The 13,925-nt window shown below is 39.5% G+C and overlaps 1 protein-coding gene across 1 annotated transcript in view; it reads right to left on the bottom strand.

Moving 5' to 3' along the window:
- The window catches only part of acox3 (acyl-CoA oxidase 3, pristanoyl), a 170,852-nt gene extending 158,535 nt beyond the window's left edge, over positions 1–12,317 (bottom strand). The window contains exons 1-2 of the mRNA XM_043698707.1: positions 12,140–12,317; positions 5,850–5,924 (exon numbers count right to left, since the gene is read on the bottom strand). Coding sequence (XP_043554642.1) covers positions 5,850–5,924; positions 12,140–12,184 — 120 coding nt within the window. The 5' untranslated portion in view covers positions 12,185–12,317. The remainder of the gene's footprint in view (positions 1–5,849; positions 5,925–12,139) is intronic.
- Positions 12,318–13,925: the final 1,608 nt, after the last annotated feature.

Genomic DNA, 13,925 nt, shown 5'->3' with positions numbered 1-13,925 from the left:
CCTGACCTGCTGTGCTGTTCCAGCAATAAAGTTTCAACTTTGATCTCCAGCATCTGCAGACCTCACTTTCTCCCCTAAGAAGGCTCATGCAACTTGTCCCAATGACTACCGCCCAGTGGCCCTGACTTTGGCGGTCATGAGGTGCTTTTAAAGGCTGGTCATGGCATTAATCAACTCCAGCCTCCCCACTCTGGACCCACTCCAATTTGCCTACTGGACCAACAGATCCACGTCAGATGCCATATCACTTGCCCTTCACTCCTCCCTAGAACATCTTGACACCAAGAAAAGTTACATAAGAACCCTACTCGTTGACTACAGTTCAGCCTTCAATACTATTATCCCCTCGAGACTGATTACTAAACTTCGGGATCTCGGACTAAGCCCCACTCTCGGCAACTGGATCCTCAGTTTCCTGACCCACAGGCCACAATCAGTGAAGATTGGGGACAATATTTCATCCTCACTCACACTCAACACTGGAGCCCCAGGGATGCGTACTCAGCCCTCTACTGTACTTGCTGTATACCCACGACTGTGTCGCCAAATACCAGACTAATGCTATTTACAAGTTCGTTGATGACACCACCATAGTCGGTCAAATCTCAGATGGCAATGAAACAGACTACAGATGAGAGGTGGAAGACCTGGAAAAATGGTGCACTGAGAACAACCTAGCTCTCAGCAAAACCAAGGAACTCATTATCTACTTCTGGCAGGACGTTACTCATGCTCCCCTACACATTAACAGCACAGAGGTGGAACGAGTGAAGAGTGTCAAGCTCCTGAGAGTGGTCATCAACAATAAGCTTTCTTCGACTCTTCATGTGGACGCACTGGTTACAAAGGCCCACAATGTCTCCTCTTCCTCAGACAGCTGAAAACATTTGGCATGACGGCGAATACCCTTGCCAACGTTTATAGGTGCACCATCGAGAGCATTCTGTCTGGATTTTACACTGTCTGGTATGACAACTGTATCATTCAAAATCAGAGATGGTTACAGTGAGTGGTGAACTCGGCCCGGACAATCACAAAGTTCAACCTCCCATCCATGGAATCCATCTACGGAATCCATCCACCAGGCCCGCTGTCAAGGAAAGGCCGCCAGCATTCTCAAAGATCCATCCCACCCTGACAATGCTTTTCTACAACCATCAGGGCGAAGGTACACACACCAGCCGGTTTTGAAACACTTTCTACCCTACTGTTGTTAGAATACTGAATATACTCACCAACAGCATTCGCCTGTACCTGTGTTTTTGTTTTGTCACTGTTTACCTAATATTTACTTAACTATGCTATTTAACTCTGTAATCTGCCTGTATTGCTCACAAGCCAAAGCTTTTCACTGTGCCTCAGTACATGTGACAATAAATTCAATTCAATTCAATTCAAGAGACCAACTAAGTGATTGGGCAAGAAGGCAGTAGAATGGGTTTTATTTGGTAATTACCCACTTTAGTATGAAGAAAATGAAGGTATTTCTTGAAAAAGTAACAAATTGATAAATGTTGATATTCAGTGAGATTTGGCTGTTCTTGTAGATACATCATAGATGGTTAAAATGCATGCACTGCATGAAATTATAACCACAAATCATTTGGTAGCCTTTATTGTAAGAGAATTAGAACATTAGTGTAAGCAAGTCTTCGAGCAATTATATTGGATTTTATATGGGGCTTTGGTTATATCCCAAAGAAATGTGTAGAGTTTCGGTTTCCTACCTAAAGAAGGATATAGACTTGCCTTACAGAGGTGCAAAAAACATTCATTCTTGGAGAGCAGAGATGGAGTGGAATGGCCCTTAAATCTCCAGAGTCCAGAAGAATGACAGATGCTCTTATTGAGGTGTACAAGGTTCTGAGAGGGCTTGACAATGTTGATCTATAAAGATTATTTCCCATGGTCAGAAGGGGGGGTACAGACTCAATAAGAGGTCAGACATCCAGGATTGAGATGAGAAAAAGACCATTTAGTGAACTTAGTGAAATTACAATCAGGAGGGAAGTGGTAGTAAGCAAACTGAAAGATTATAGCCCGACAAGTCTCCTGGTCCAGGTGGACTTCATCTTAGGGTCTAAAAAGTGGTGACTAATGAGGTTGAAGATGCATTGGAGTTAACTTTCCAAAATTCTATATAATCAGAAAAGGTTCTATCAGGGAAAGACAATGAATCTAAATCCTCTATTCCAGAAAGGAGGAGTGTGTAAAACAGTAACTTATAAGCCAGCTAGCCTTACATCTGTAATAGGAAAGGTGAAAATGTCAGAATCAACCATTAAAAAGATTCTTAGAAAAGAAAACGCAAAGTAATTGGGAAAAGTCAGCATTACTTTTACAAAGTGAAATCATTTTCAACCAATTATTTGTAGTTTTGTGAAAGAGCAATTTAGGTGGGGAGGCAATGGCACTGTGATAATGTCACTGGACTCGTGATCCAGGACCTAGGCTAATGTTTGAGGAACAAGGAGTCAAATCCCACCAGGATACATAGTGAAATTTAAATCTGACAAAATCTGAATGAGCAGTTTACACTCTGGATGAAAGTGAGCTTGAGGATGGACTATATTTGCATTTCTCAAAGGCATTTGATAAGATGCCGCTTCCGAAATAATTGTGGAAAAAATATCTCATGGTGTAGAGGGTAACATAGTAGCATGAAAAGAAGATTTCCAAAAACCAGAGAGTATGCATAAATGGATCATTGTTATTTTGTCAGGGTATGATAAGTGCAGCCTCTATGCTGTGGCCTCAAAATTTTACAATGGTTTTGATGAAGGAAGTGAAGATACGGATATTACATCAAGAAAGGCTGGAAAGCATGTGGTGAAGAAGACACAAGGAGATTACAGACAAACATAGTTATGTTGCATGTGTAGGCAGAAATCTGGAGATGGAGTATGTCGTGGAGCAATGTGAAATTGGTGACTTCGGCAGAAAGAAATGTAAAATTGTGTATTATTTAAGGACAGAACAACGTGGAATTCTAAAGTAGAGGGATTAAGACGTTCCCGTATATGAGTCACAAGAAGTTAATTTGTAGGTACAAATGTGATTTTAAAAATGGCTAAGGGAAGCTCTCTTTTAATAAAAGAGGAATTGAGCATAAAAGTAAGATTGTTATGTATCGTTTATTTAGGGTATTAGTCAGACCACTTCTTGAATATTGTGTGCAGTTTTGGTCTCCTTCCTTAAGGAAATAAATGCATTGGAAGTAGTTCAAAATAGCTTTACCAGATCAATATGTCAAGTGTTGTCTGATGAGGATAGGTTGGACAGATTGGGCTTGATTCCAGTGGAATTTAGGAGAGCGAGGAGTGACATGATGTATGTAACATCCTAATTAGTCTTAACAAAGCAGTCATTCAAGGAATGTTTCCTGTTTGTGTGTCAGTCTTGACTAGGTGGCAATGTTTTACAATAACCGGTCACCCTTTCAGGAATGAAATAAGGGGAATCTTTCCTCTCAGCTGGTTGTTTGGCTCAGAACGGGTGGTGGTGGGGTCATTAAGCACTTTTAAAATAGGTGGTGAATATATTTTTGCTAATGAGTTTTGAGAAGATTTGTAGCTCCGGTTAAGGTTCTGGATGCAGTTTTGCTCACTGAGCTTGAAGGTTCATTTTCAGACATTTCGTCACCATACTAGGTAACATCATCAGTGAGCCTCCGGATGAAGCACTGATGGCATGGCCCGCTTTTTATTTATGTGTTTAAGCTTCCTTGGGTCGGTGATGTCATTTCCTATGGCAAAATAATTTCTTGTGCTGGTGTGACTTCCTGTTCTTTTTCTCAGAGGGTGGTAACTGGGATCCAAGTCAATGCATTTGATAGAGTTCCAGTTAGAATGCCATGCTTCCATGAATTCTTGTCAGTGTCTCTGTTTGACTTGTCCTAAGTTGGATGTGTTGTCCCAGTCTGGGTGGTGTCCTTCCGCATCTGTATGTAAGGATACTAGTGACAGTGGATCATGTCTTTTCGTGGCTAGTTGATGTTCATGTATCCTGGTGGCTAGGTCTCTGCTTGTTTGTTACAGTTCTTGCAAGGTATTTTGTAAATGACATTAGTTTTGCTTGCTGTCTGTATACAGTCTTTTAAGTTCATTAACTGCTATTTTTTATAGTGTTAGTGGGTTTGTGGGCTAACTTGATGCCAAGACCTCCATCCACTCCATCCATGAATTCCTGAAGACCATCAACGACACCAAGATAGAAGACGATGAAATAATGGTCTCCTTTGAGGTAACAGCCCTGTTGACATTCATCAACATCAACCTGGCCAAGAAAACAATGACTACACTATTAGAAGAACCAAAGGCACATATACCAAATACCACCAACTTCATCAGCAAGGACAATGTCGTCAAGCTAGTGGACCTATGACTTACCATCCACTTCACCTTCAACAACAAAACCTACAGACAAAGCAACGGAACACCGATGGGATCTCTGATATCAGGGTTCTTAGCAGAGGCAGTAATGCAGAGACTCGAATAAAGAGCTCTGCCAACCATCCAACCCTAACTTTAGGTCCGGTACATGGATGACACCTTTGTCATCACTAAACTAAACAAATTAGAGGAAATCATCAAGACAGTCAATAATACCCTTATTGACATAAAATTTATTAAAGAGAAGGAAAACAACAACAAACTACCATTCCTTAGATGTCGCAGTAGAGCCAGCAGGCAATGGGGAATTTCAAACCAGCGTCTCCAGGAAAACAACACATGCTGACCAAATACTGAACTACAGAAGCAGTCATCCCAACACCCACAAACGAAGCTGCATTAGAACATTATTTCAACAAGCCACCACACACTGCAGCACAGAGGAACTACGAAGAGCAGAGGAAAATCAGTGATGTATTGTGTTCAAAAAGAACAGGTATCCAATGAACACAGTCCGCCAATTTCTCAGCAACAACTCCCAACAAGCAGACAAAACATGTCCAGAAACCCTAGCCACTCTCCCCTACATCAAACACATCTCGGAAACGACTGCCAGACTACTCAGACACCTTGGCATCATGGTAGCCCACAAACCCACCAACACGCTAAAACAGCAGCTAATGAACTTGAAAGACGCTATACAGACAAGCAAAACTAATGTCATTTACAAAATACTTTGCAAGAACTGTCACAAACACTACATTGGACAAACAGGCAGAAAACTAGCCACAGGATACATGAACATCAACTAGCCACAAAAAGACAGGATACACTTTCACTAGTATCCTTACATACAGATGAGGAAGGACACCACCTAGACTGGGACAACACATCAACTTAGGACAAGCCAACAGAGACATGGATGAGAATTCCTTGAAGAATGGCATTCCAACCAGAACTCGATCAACAAATGCATTGACTAAGATCCCATCACCACAGGAAATTACATCACCAGCCCAAGGAAACCCAAACACAAATAAAAAGCAGGCCATGCCACCAGTGCTTCATCTGGTGACTCACTGATAATGTTACCTAGCATGGTGATGAATTGTCTGAAAATGAACCTTCCAGCTCAGTGAGCAAACCTACATCCATATTTTTGTTAAGTTGGAGAATCAAGAGTTAGCAGAATAGAATGGAATGTGTATTTCAAAATACAAACATCACAGCCATGATCGTACTGAATGATAGAGCAAGCCCAAGGGGCTAAACAGTCTACTTTAGCTCCTATGATGTATGTTACTATACCCCACTTCAGGAAGTTATGTATTATCAAATTATTAAATATATTCAAAACTGTGATCAATAGAACTTTAAGTACAATGTTCCTTTTTTACTGTGCATCTTAAAAAAAGAGATCTGAAATTACGGAATTGTATGAATGGTCAAAAAACTTACCTCCATATTTATTATCTTCTCTACAAACTGATGATGTCTACTGGATCCAGAATTTAAAACCGTCCCTCCAAACATCTGAAATGAAAGCCAATACAGGTCAAATTCTAATTAATGAAGATTTCACTCATCAGACTAAATTAAATATTAACTTTTTTTTCTAGTTTATGGATAGAAATGTAATGATATAGCTTCAAAGCATCCAAACATAAAACTATCCTGATTAACATAGACAAACATTCAAGTTGGTAGTACTTCTAGCTACTCCCCCTTATCAATGTATTTCTCACATAGCCATCAACTTATTTTGCAACATTCTCTACTCAGGAACAATATTTCTGTACAGAACTGACACTATTTTAAAAATAGACCATTGGCCAAAGGAAATTTTGGTTGCCCTCGGGACATGATCAGTGGTCCACTTCAATCACAGGACATTTACCTCAGTCCCCGGACATCAATGCTACAGTTTGCATTAGTCCAAACATCTTCAGCTACTTCATCAAACATGTCCCTCCATCATGAGATTGACTTTTACAATGATTGTACAATGCTTAGCACCATTCAAAACTGAACCAGTTTATGCCCATATGCTGCAAGACCTGAATTACATTCAGCGTTGATACTTTCAGCACTGAGATGTGACAGGTTACATTTGTACCACAGAAATGTTGGCAATGATTATCTCCAATGAGAGAATCTAACAGTCTCATGTTGATATTCACTGTGATTATTATCTCTGAATTTCTCACTATCAACCTCTTTGGGGTTACCATTTACAAGAAATAGAATTGTACCAGCTATATATATTAAGCGGCGACAAGAGTAGGACAAGGGTAGAGTCTAGGAATTCTGCAGTGAGTATCTCACCTCCGGACTCCTCATAGCTTGTCCACTGTCAGCGAGGCACAGGTTAGGCGTATGATAGAATATCGTACACCTGTCTGGATCTGTTTGAACACCACCCAAGCAGCTTGACATTGTTCAGAAGAAAGTAGCCCATTTGATTAGTACCCACCCATCACCTCCAAACTTCTGTCCCTCCCTGCCAATACACAGTGGCAGCAGTGTGTACCACCTAAAAGATACACTGCGGCAACTCATCAAGGCTTCTTGTCAGATGCAAAGGAACACCCCCACTTACAGGATTTTCTCTAAACCACACACCATCCTGACTTGGGACTACTATGGCTATTCCTTCACTGTCGCTAGGTCAAAATCATGGAACTTTCTTCCTACTACCACCATGAGTGTACCTACACTATATTGACTACAGCAGTTCAAGAAGATGGCTCACCATGGGCGATGAGGGATGGGCAATAAATGCTAATCAGAGCAATGGCATAATTTTTAAAAACAATTTTTTTTTAAAAAGCTGAATGGGAATTATAGTAAACTAGGAAATACTTAGTTAAAATTCACACAACACCAGGTTATAGTCCAACAGGTTTAATTGGAAGCACTAGCTTTCGGAGCGTCGTTTCGAAAGCTAGTGTGCTTCCAATTAAACCTGTTGGACTATAACCTGGTGTTGTGTGATTTTTAACTTTGTACACCCCAGTCCAACACCGGCATCTCCGAATCATGATTAGGAAATACTTAGATTTACATTTAATCTTTTATGTCCTGAGGACGTCTCAAAGTCAATGAAATATGATCACTGTTGTCTCATAAAAGTGTAAATAGTCCACCTGCTGAGGGGTGAAAATTGTACATGCCTTGGATAAAACCATTATGCAAATAGATAATAGGTAATGTAAGACAATTCTGGAATGTGAGATATGCTTATAGAAAGGATTTAAGCCATTGAATTGAAGAAAGCACTCACCACAGTCCCAAATATTTAACAATTCCAAATTGTATCTCTGGGTTCCAGGACTACAGTCAAATGAAATATCACAACATCTTAAAATATCTCAGTGTTCATTTGTCCAACAAACAGAGATTTCAGAGTATCTGGTCTAACATAATTTATCATTAAATCTTGTAATACTATAGCAAGTACTATCATGCTTATTCTCCTCTTTCAAAACCCACCATTGGTGCAACATACGCCTGAAGAAAAAATGCCGGTCAGCTTCCGAATACTCTACATGCCTTCTTAACTTATCTCCCTGTCCCGCTGCCTTCAAAGCTCTGTGGAAGCATTCAAGGTCTCTCTGATCCTCTGTATTTTCTCGGGTCCTACCATTCAACATGTTTTCCCTTGCCTTGTTAGTCTTTCCAAAATGCAGCACCTCAGACATTTCAGGATTAAATTCTGCTTGCACAGTTCTATGCATCTGACCAGCCTGTCTAATTTGTCTGTAGTCTCAGGCTTTCCTTCTCAGTATTTACCACACTACAACTTTTTGTGTCATCTCCAAAACTTACCATTCAAACCTCCTACATTTGCATCTGGATCATTAATGTGGACTATGAATATCGCAGGAACCCAGTATCAAGTCCTGTGGTATGCCACAGGATACAGGCTTGCAATCATATTATCAGCCTTTAACCATCGTCCTCTGACTCCTATCATGAAGGCAATTTTGGATCCAATTTGTCTTTGACTATTTGTCTATGTGGGTATTTCTAACAATAGAGACAACGTAAGAGAGTGAAAGAGGTGACAGAAAGGGTCTGAATCTGAAAGTGTGTGGCATTCATAACAAAATAAATGAATTGATAGCACTCATTGAAATAAATAAATAAGATCTCATTATGGAAATGTGACAATGGGGCAAGAATTGGTTCCTAAATATTGAGGGATATATGACTGTCAAGAAAAATAGGAAGCTACGTAAAGGTGGAGAATAAGCATTGTTGATCAAGTAAGGTATTTGTGTAACAGTATAAACTGGAATAAGATCAGATTGGCAGTAGTAGCCGAGTATAATAAGTTCATACAATGTTTTTGAGATAGCTTCTTAACCATCATGTTTTTGAACCAACTAGTATTATTAAACTTGGCATTGTTTAATGTGACAAGATCAATTAATTACCTCAGTGCTGACGTACTGCTAGATATCAGTAACCACAGGATGAATGAATTTTTATGTCCAGTTTGAAAGGGAGAAGGCTGAGGCTAAGTCCAGTATTTTAAATAAGGGTAACTACGTGGGCATGGTATTGAGCTATCTAAGGCGAACTGGCTGATTTGGCTAAATCAAAACAGACAGTATCAGACTTTTAAACGGATATTTTAGAATACTCAGAGTAATATTCCCACTGCAAATTAAAATTATAAAGGGTTGAGTGAGTGAGCAAATGCAGTATAATGTGGGAAAATGTAAAATTGGGTGCCTTGGCAGATTTATTAAAAAGAAATATTATTTAAATAGAAAATGACTGCAGAACACTGAGATGCAGAGGGATTTAAGCGTTCTGGTGCATTAGTCACAAAGAATTAAGTGTAGGTGAATGGGATGCTCCTTCTTTACAAGAGAAATTGAACATAAAAATAGGGATCTTATATTTCGGTCATATAGGCTTAGGTGAGATCACATTGCGAAGACCAAGTGTAATGATGGCAATTCAGAGGTTTCTTAGATTGATACTTGGAATAAGTAGGTTGTCTTATTGATTATTGTCACAATTTTAGAACTCTCTCCCTCAGGGAGAGTTGGAGGCAGAGTCATTGAATATTTTTAATTTAGAGGTGAATATATTCTTGTTAGGTACTGGAATCAAAGGTTAATGGGGGTAAATGGAAATGTGGACTTTGATTTTATTTCATTTGATTTGATTTATTGTCCTAAGTACAGTGAAAAGCTTTGTTTGCGAGCAGTACAGGCAGGTCATAGTAAACAAGGGCATACAGACCAGAGGGTGAAAAAAACTTGGACAGAGTGAGGTATACAAATTACACCACACAGAACATGTATGAGGCCAGATCAATATTAACAAGATCCACATTATTTGAAGTTAGTTCATCCATTAGTCTAATAACAGTAGGGAAGAAGCTGTTCTTGAACCTGCTGGTGCAGGTGTTCAAGCTTCTAAATCTTCTGCCTGACGGAAGAGGTTGTAGGAGCGCATTACCAGGGTGGGATGGGTCTTTGATGATGTTGGCAGCCTTAATATGACAATGAGAGGTGTAAATGGAGTCCAAGGATGGGAGGTTGGCTTCCATGATGGTCTGGCTGTGCACACAACCTTCTGTAGCTTCTTACAATCCTTGGCAGAGCATTTGCTGTACCAGGCCATTGTGCACCCAGACAGTGTGCTTTCTATGGTGCACCTATAAATGCTGGGGAGGGTTCTTATGGACATGCCAAATTTAATGAACTGACTGAGGCAAAAGAGGCATTGGGTAGAAAAAAAAACTGAAGTCTACTTCTGCTCCATTTCTATATGTTCATATGACAGAGAATTTGTATATTTACAATGACGGATATCAAGCTATTAAAGTTTTAAAGTTTGTGATACTACACGTCCAGGCTGATTAATTTTTATAAGATTAGCTCAAGTTGCCATGATTTTACAACAGATAACGAACCATCATCCTACAATACCTCTAGTCCATTGATCAGATCTATGACACTATCCCTATCTGGTTTCACCCTTACTTATTCAATCATAACTTGGGCATCACCAGCAATAGCTTCTCTTCCTAACCCCGACAGAATTCAGCAAGGATCAAACCTCTTCTTCATCTGCATGTTTCTGCTTGACATCATCATCCATTAATACGGAATCATTTTATCTCTTATATGGTGGGAACATGTAGTTTCTTTCTTGCACAGCCGGTCACTATTTTTCTTTTACTTTTCTCATTTTTGGTTTGGAACTGAGAGTTGAAGTTATGGATTTAACTTTGAAAAACAACTGGTTTTGAAAGAGAGAAGAGAACAAAGTTGGATGCTTTCTGTTGGGAACTGGCCAAGTTTGAGCTACAGGGAGAGGTTGAATAAGCTGGGAATATTTTCCCTGGAGCATCAGAGGATGAGGGGTGACCTTACAGAGGTTTATAAAATCATGAGGGCCATGGACAGGATGAATAGTCAAGGTCTTTTCCCCAGGGTAGGAAAGTCTAAACCCAGAAGGCATAGTTTAAGGTGAGAGGGGAAAGATTTAAAAGGGACCTGAGAGGCAACTTTTTCACGCAGAGGGTGGTGCATATATGGAGGAAGTGGTGGAGGCTGGTACAATTACAACATCTGAAGAGCATCTGGATAGGTACATGAATAAGAAGGGTTTAGAGGGATATGGACCAAATGCTGGCCAATGAGACTAAATTAATTTAGGATATCTGTTTGGCATGGGCAAGTTAGATCAAAGGGTCTGTTTCCGCACAGTACGACTCTTTGACACTAATGCAACTTAGTTACTGACCAGAGAAAACTACACCTGAGCTGGCACCAAGATTGCAATGCTCAAGGCTTGTAACGTTGGATGCTGAATTGCTCAATAAAGGAAAACAATCACAGAGAATGTTGATTAAAAAGAGGAAACAAACAGGGAATGGGTTCTGACAGGGCTTTGGCAGTAGGCAGTTTGATTTTTGAAAAACATAAAGGAGATTGAGTTTTGCTTTGATCTCTCTAATTTCTCTCCAGTTACTAAGGCCTGGTATCTATTGTTTGAATCTGTTTGTTGAACTGGCAACATCACAATTATTTTATTTTATTTTTAATTTATCCCTTAACTGTGTGTCTGTCGGTTTGTGAGTGTTCCTTATGATCAAAGAAGATTGGACTTTAAATTTGAAATATTACTTAGATTGCCTTGTTTGTCTGGAAAGTTACTTAATGATGCAATATTTGTTTAAATTACAAAAGCTTAGTGTCCAAGATTTCTTATTCATAAAGCATGGTTAGGAACAATTCAGCAATTTTGAGGGTCATTGAATGTTTTAGTTTCATAGTGTTATGAAACCAATGATGGTGAAGCTGATTTGATTTGATTCGCATTCCCACATCATACCATTCATTATCCCACTGAACTCCTTTGTTATCTCTGATATCAGAGTGACTAACTTTCCCTAGTTATCAACTGGGAAGATCAATCTTCAGCCCTCTCCCGCTATAAACTCGGCACCTTCCATCCTCCCTCCTTAGTTGCGAGCTCAAGTGAACTTGACTTTTCACAACTTTAACCTCTTATTTAACACCAAGCTCTGTTTCTGAACCTTTACCCACTCCATTATGAAGACCATCTATTGTGTCCTCGAGAATATTGCCCTTTGCTACACTCCATCTTCCTAATCCATTATGCATGAAACTCTCATTCATATTTTCATCAATATGGCTCAAAATAAGAGGAAATTGGAGTTGATGGTCCAGAATTATGAATTATTACTAGTCACTTACCAGTTTATTTAGAGCGTAGACAGTAACCAGTGACCAGTCGTACATTCCTAAACAATGTACTACTGCAAGACCATTTAGAGGATCTTGCACAACATCTGCAAATTTCAAGAAGTCATATTCAAACAGTCGTTTACAGCGAAGGAAAGTCAGTTCACGATACTTGGCAACAGACAGATCTTCTCCAGGTTGACGAGCAAAAAGTGGATCATTTTCGAGTATTCTAAAGACATTTTGCTGTTGATGGAAAAGAGAGAAATAATTTCGCTTTCGGTTGCAATACTTCCAAAGCAATATATACACAAAATTATCTTGTCAATTTTGAGTTTCAGATTGCCAATAAAACCCTGAAAAAGAACTGACATGATAGTGGTCAGAAATTAAATGTCACTAACATTGATCAAATTGTTAAGTTGCTTTTTAATAAGAGTAAGCAATGACTACACATCAACAAACCCAGATGCAAAATCACCATGGTTTAAATGATAAAGCTATACAAAGACTTCCATCAAATGTGAAGTACAACATTTTCAAAAACATTTCCTGCTGTTCTTTTAAATTGACGAGGGCGAAGTTGAATGATGAAAATCGATTGGGACAAAAACTGGGCTTTTACAGGTCATTGGTCCATTATCTAAAATGGAATAAAAATAGAGCTGGTGGTATGAGAAAGATAACAGATACGTACTTCTGCACATACACGTATCACTTCATTCAATGTTTGGCATCATTTTAGAACAAAGAACATTACAGCACAGGTACGGGCCCTTCGGCCCACGATGTTGTGCCGAATATGATGCCAAATTAAACTCTTCCATTCTGCCTGCCCTTAGTCCATTTCCCTCCATTGCTTACATATTCATGTGCTGATCTAAAAGCCCCGTAAATGCCCTTATCATATCTGCCTATATCACCATCTCAGGCAGCGTATTCCAGAAACTTATCACCCTGTGCAAAAAACATGCCCTTCACATCTCCTGTGAACTTGCTCCCCTCACCATAAATGCATGTCCCTTATTAACATTCATTTCAACTCTGCGAAAAAGATTCTGAATGTCAAACCAATCTATGGAACACATAATGTTATAGATTTTTATCAAGTCTCCCCTCAGCCACCAGTTTTTTTTTCTCGCATCTCCTTATAGCTCATACCCTCTAATCCAGGCAGCCTCCTGGTAAACTTCTTCTGCATCCCCTCCAAAACCTCCATATTCATCTTGAAATGTAGCAACCAGATTGAATGCAATACTGTAAGTGCAGCCTAACCAAAGTCTTATAAAACTGCAATATGGTATCTTAACTCTTGTACTCAATGCCCCAACCAACAAAAGCACGCATGCCATATGACTTCTTTACCACCCTATATATTTCCATGGTTACTTTCAGGGAGCTATGGACCTGAACCCTAAGGTCCTTCTGCACAATAATGCTGTTCAGGGTCCTGCCATGAACTATATATTTTCTTTTAATATTTGATCTCTCAAAGTGCAGAACCTCACTCTTGTCTCATTAACTGTATCTGTCATTTCTCAGCCTATATCTGCAATTGATCTATATAGAACAAAGGATATTACAGCATAGTACAGGTCCTTCGGCCCTTGATATTGCGCCGACCTGTGAAACCAATCTGAAGCCTACCTATATCTATCCGACTATTCCATTTTCATCCATATGTTTATCCAATGACCATTTAAATGCCCAGAAAGTTGGCGAGTCTACTACTGTTACAGGCAGTGCGTTCCATGCCCCTGCTACTCTGAGTAAAGAAACTACCTCTGATATCTGTCCT

This window comes from Chiloscyllium plagiosum, chromosome 1 (assembly GCF_004010195.1).
Source record: "Chiloscyllium plagiosum isolate BGI_BamShark_2017 chromosome 1, ASM401019v2, whole genome shotgun sequence".
Taxonomy (NCBI): Eukaryota; Metazoa; Chordata; class Chondrichthyes; order Orectolobiformes; family Hemiscylliidae; genus Chiloscyllium; species Chiloscyllium plagiosum.
This window is presented reverse-complemented; position numbering and strand designations above follow the sequence as displayed.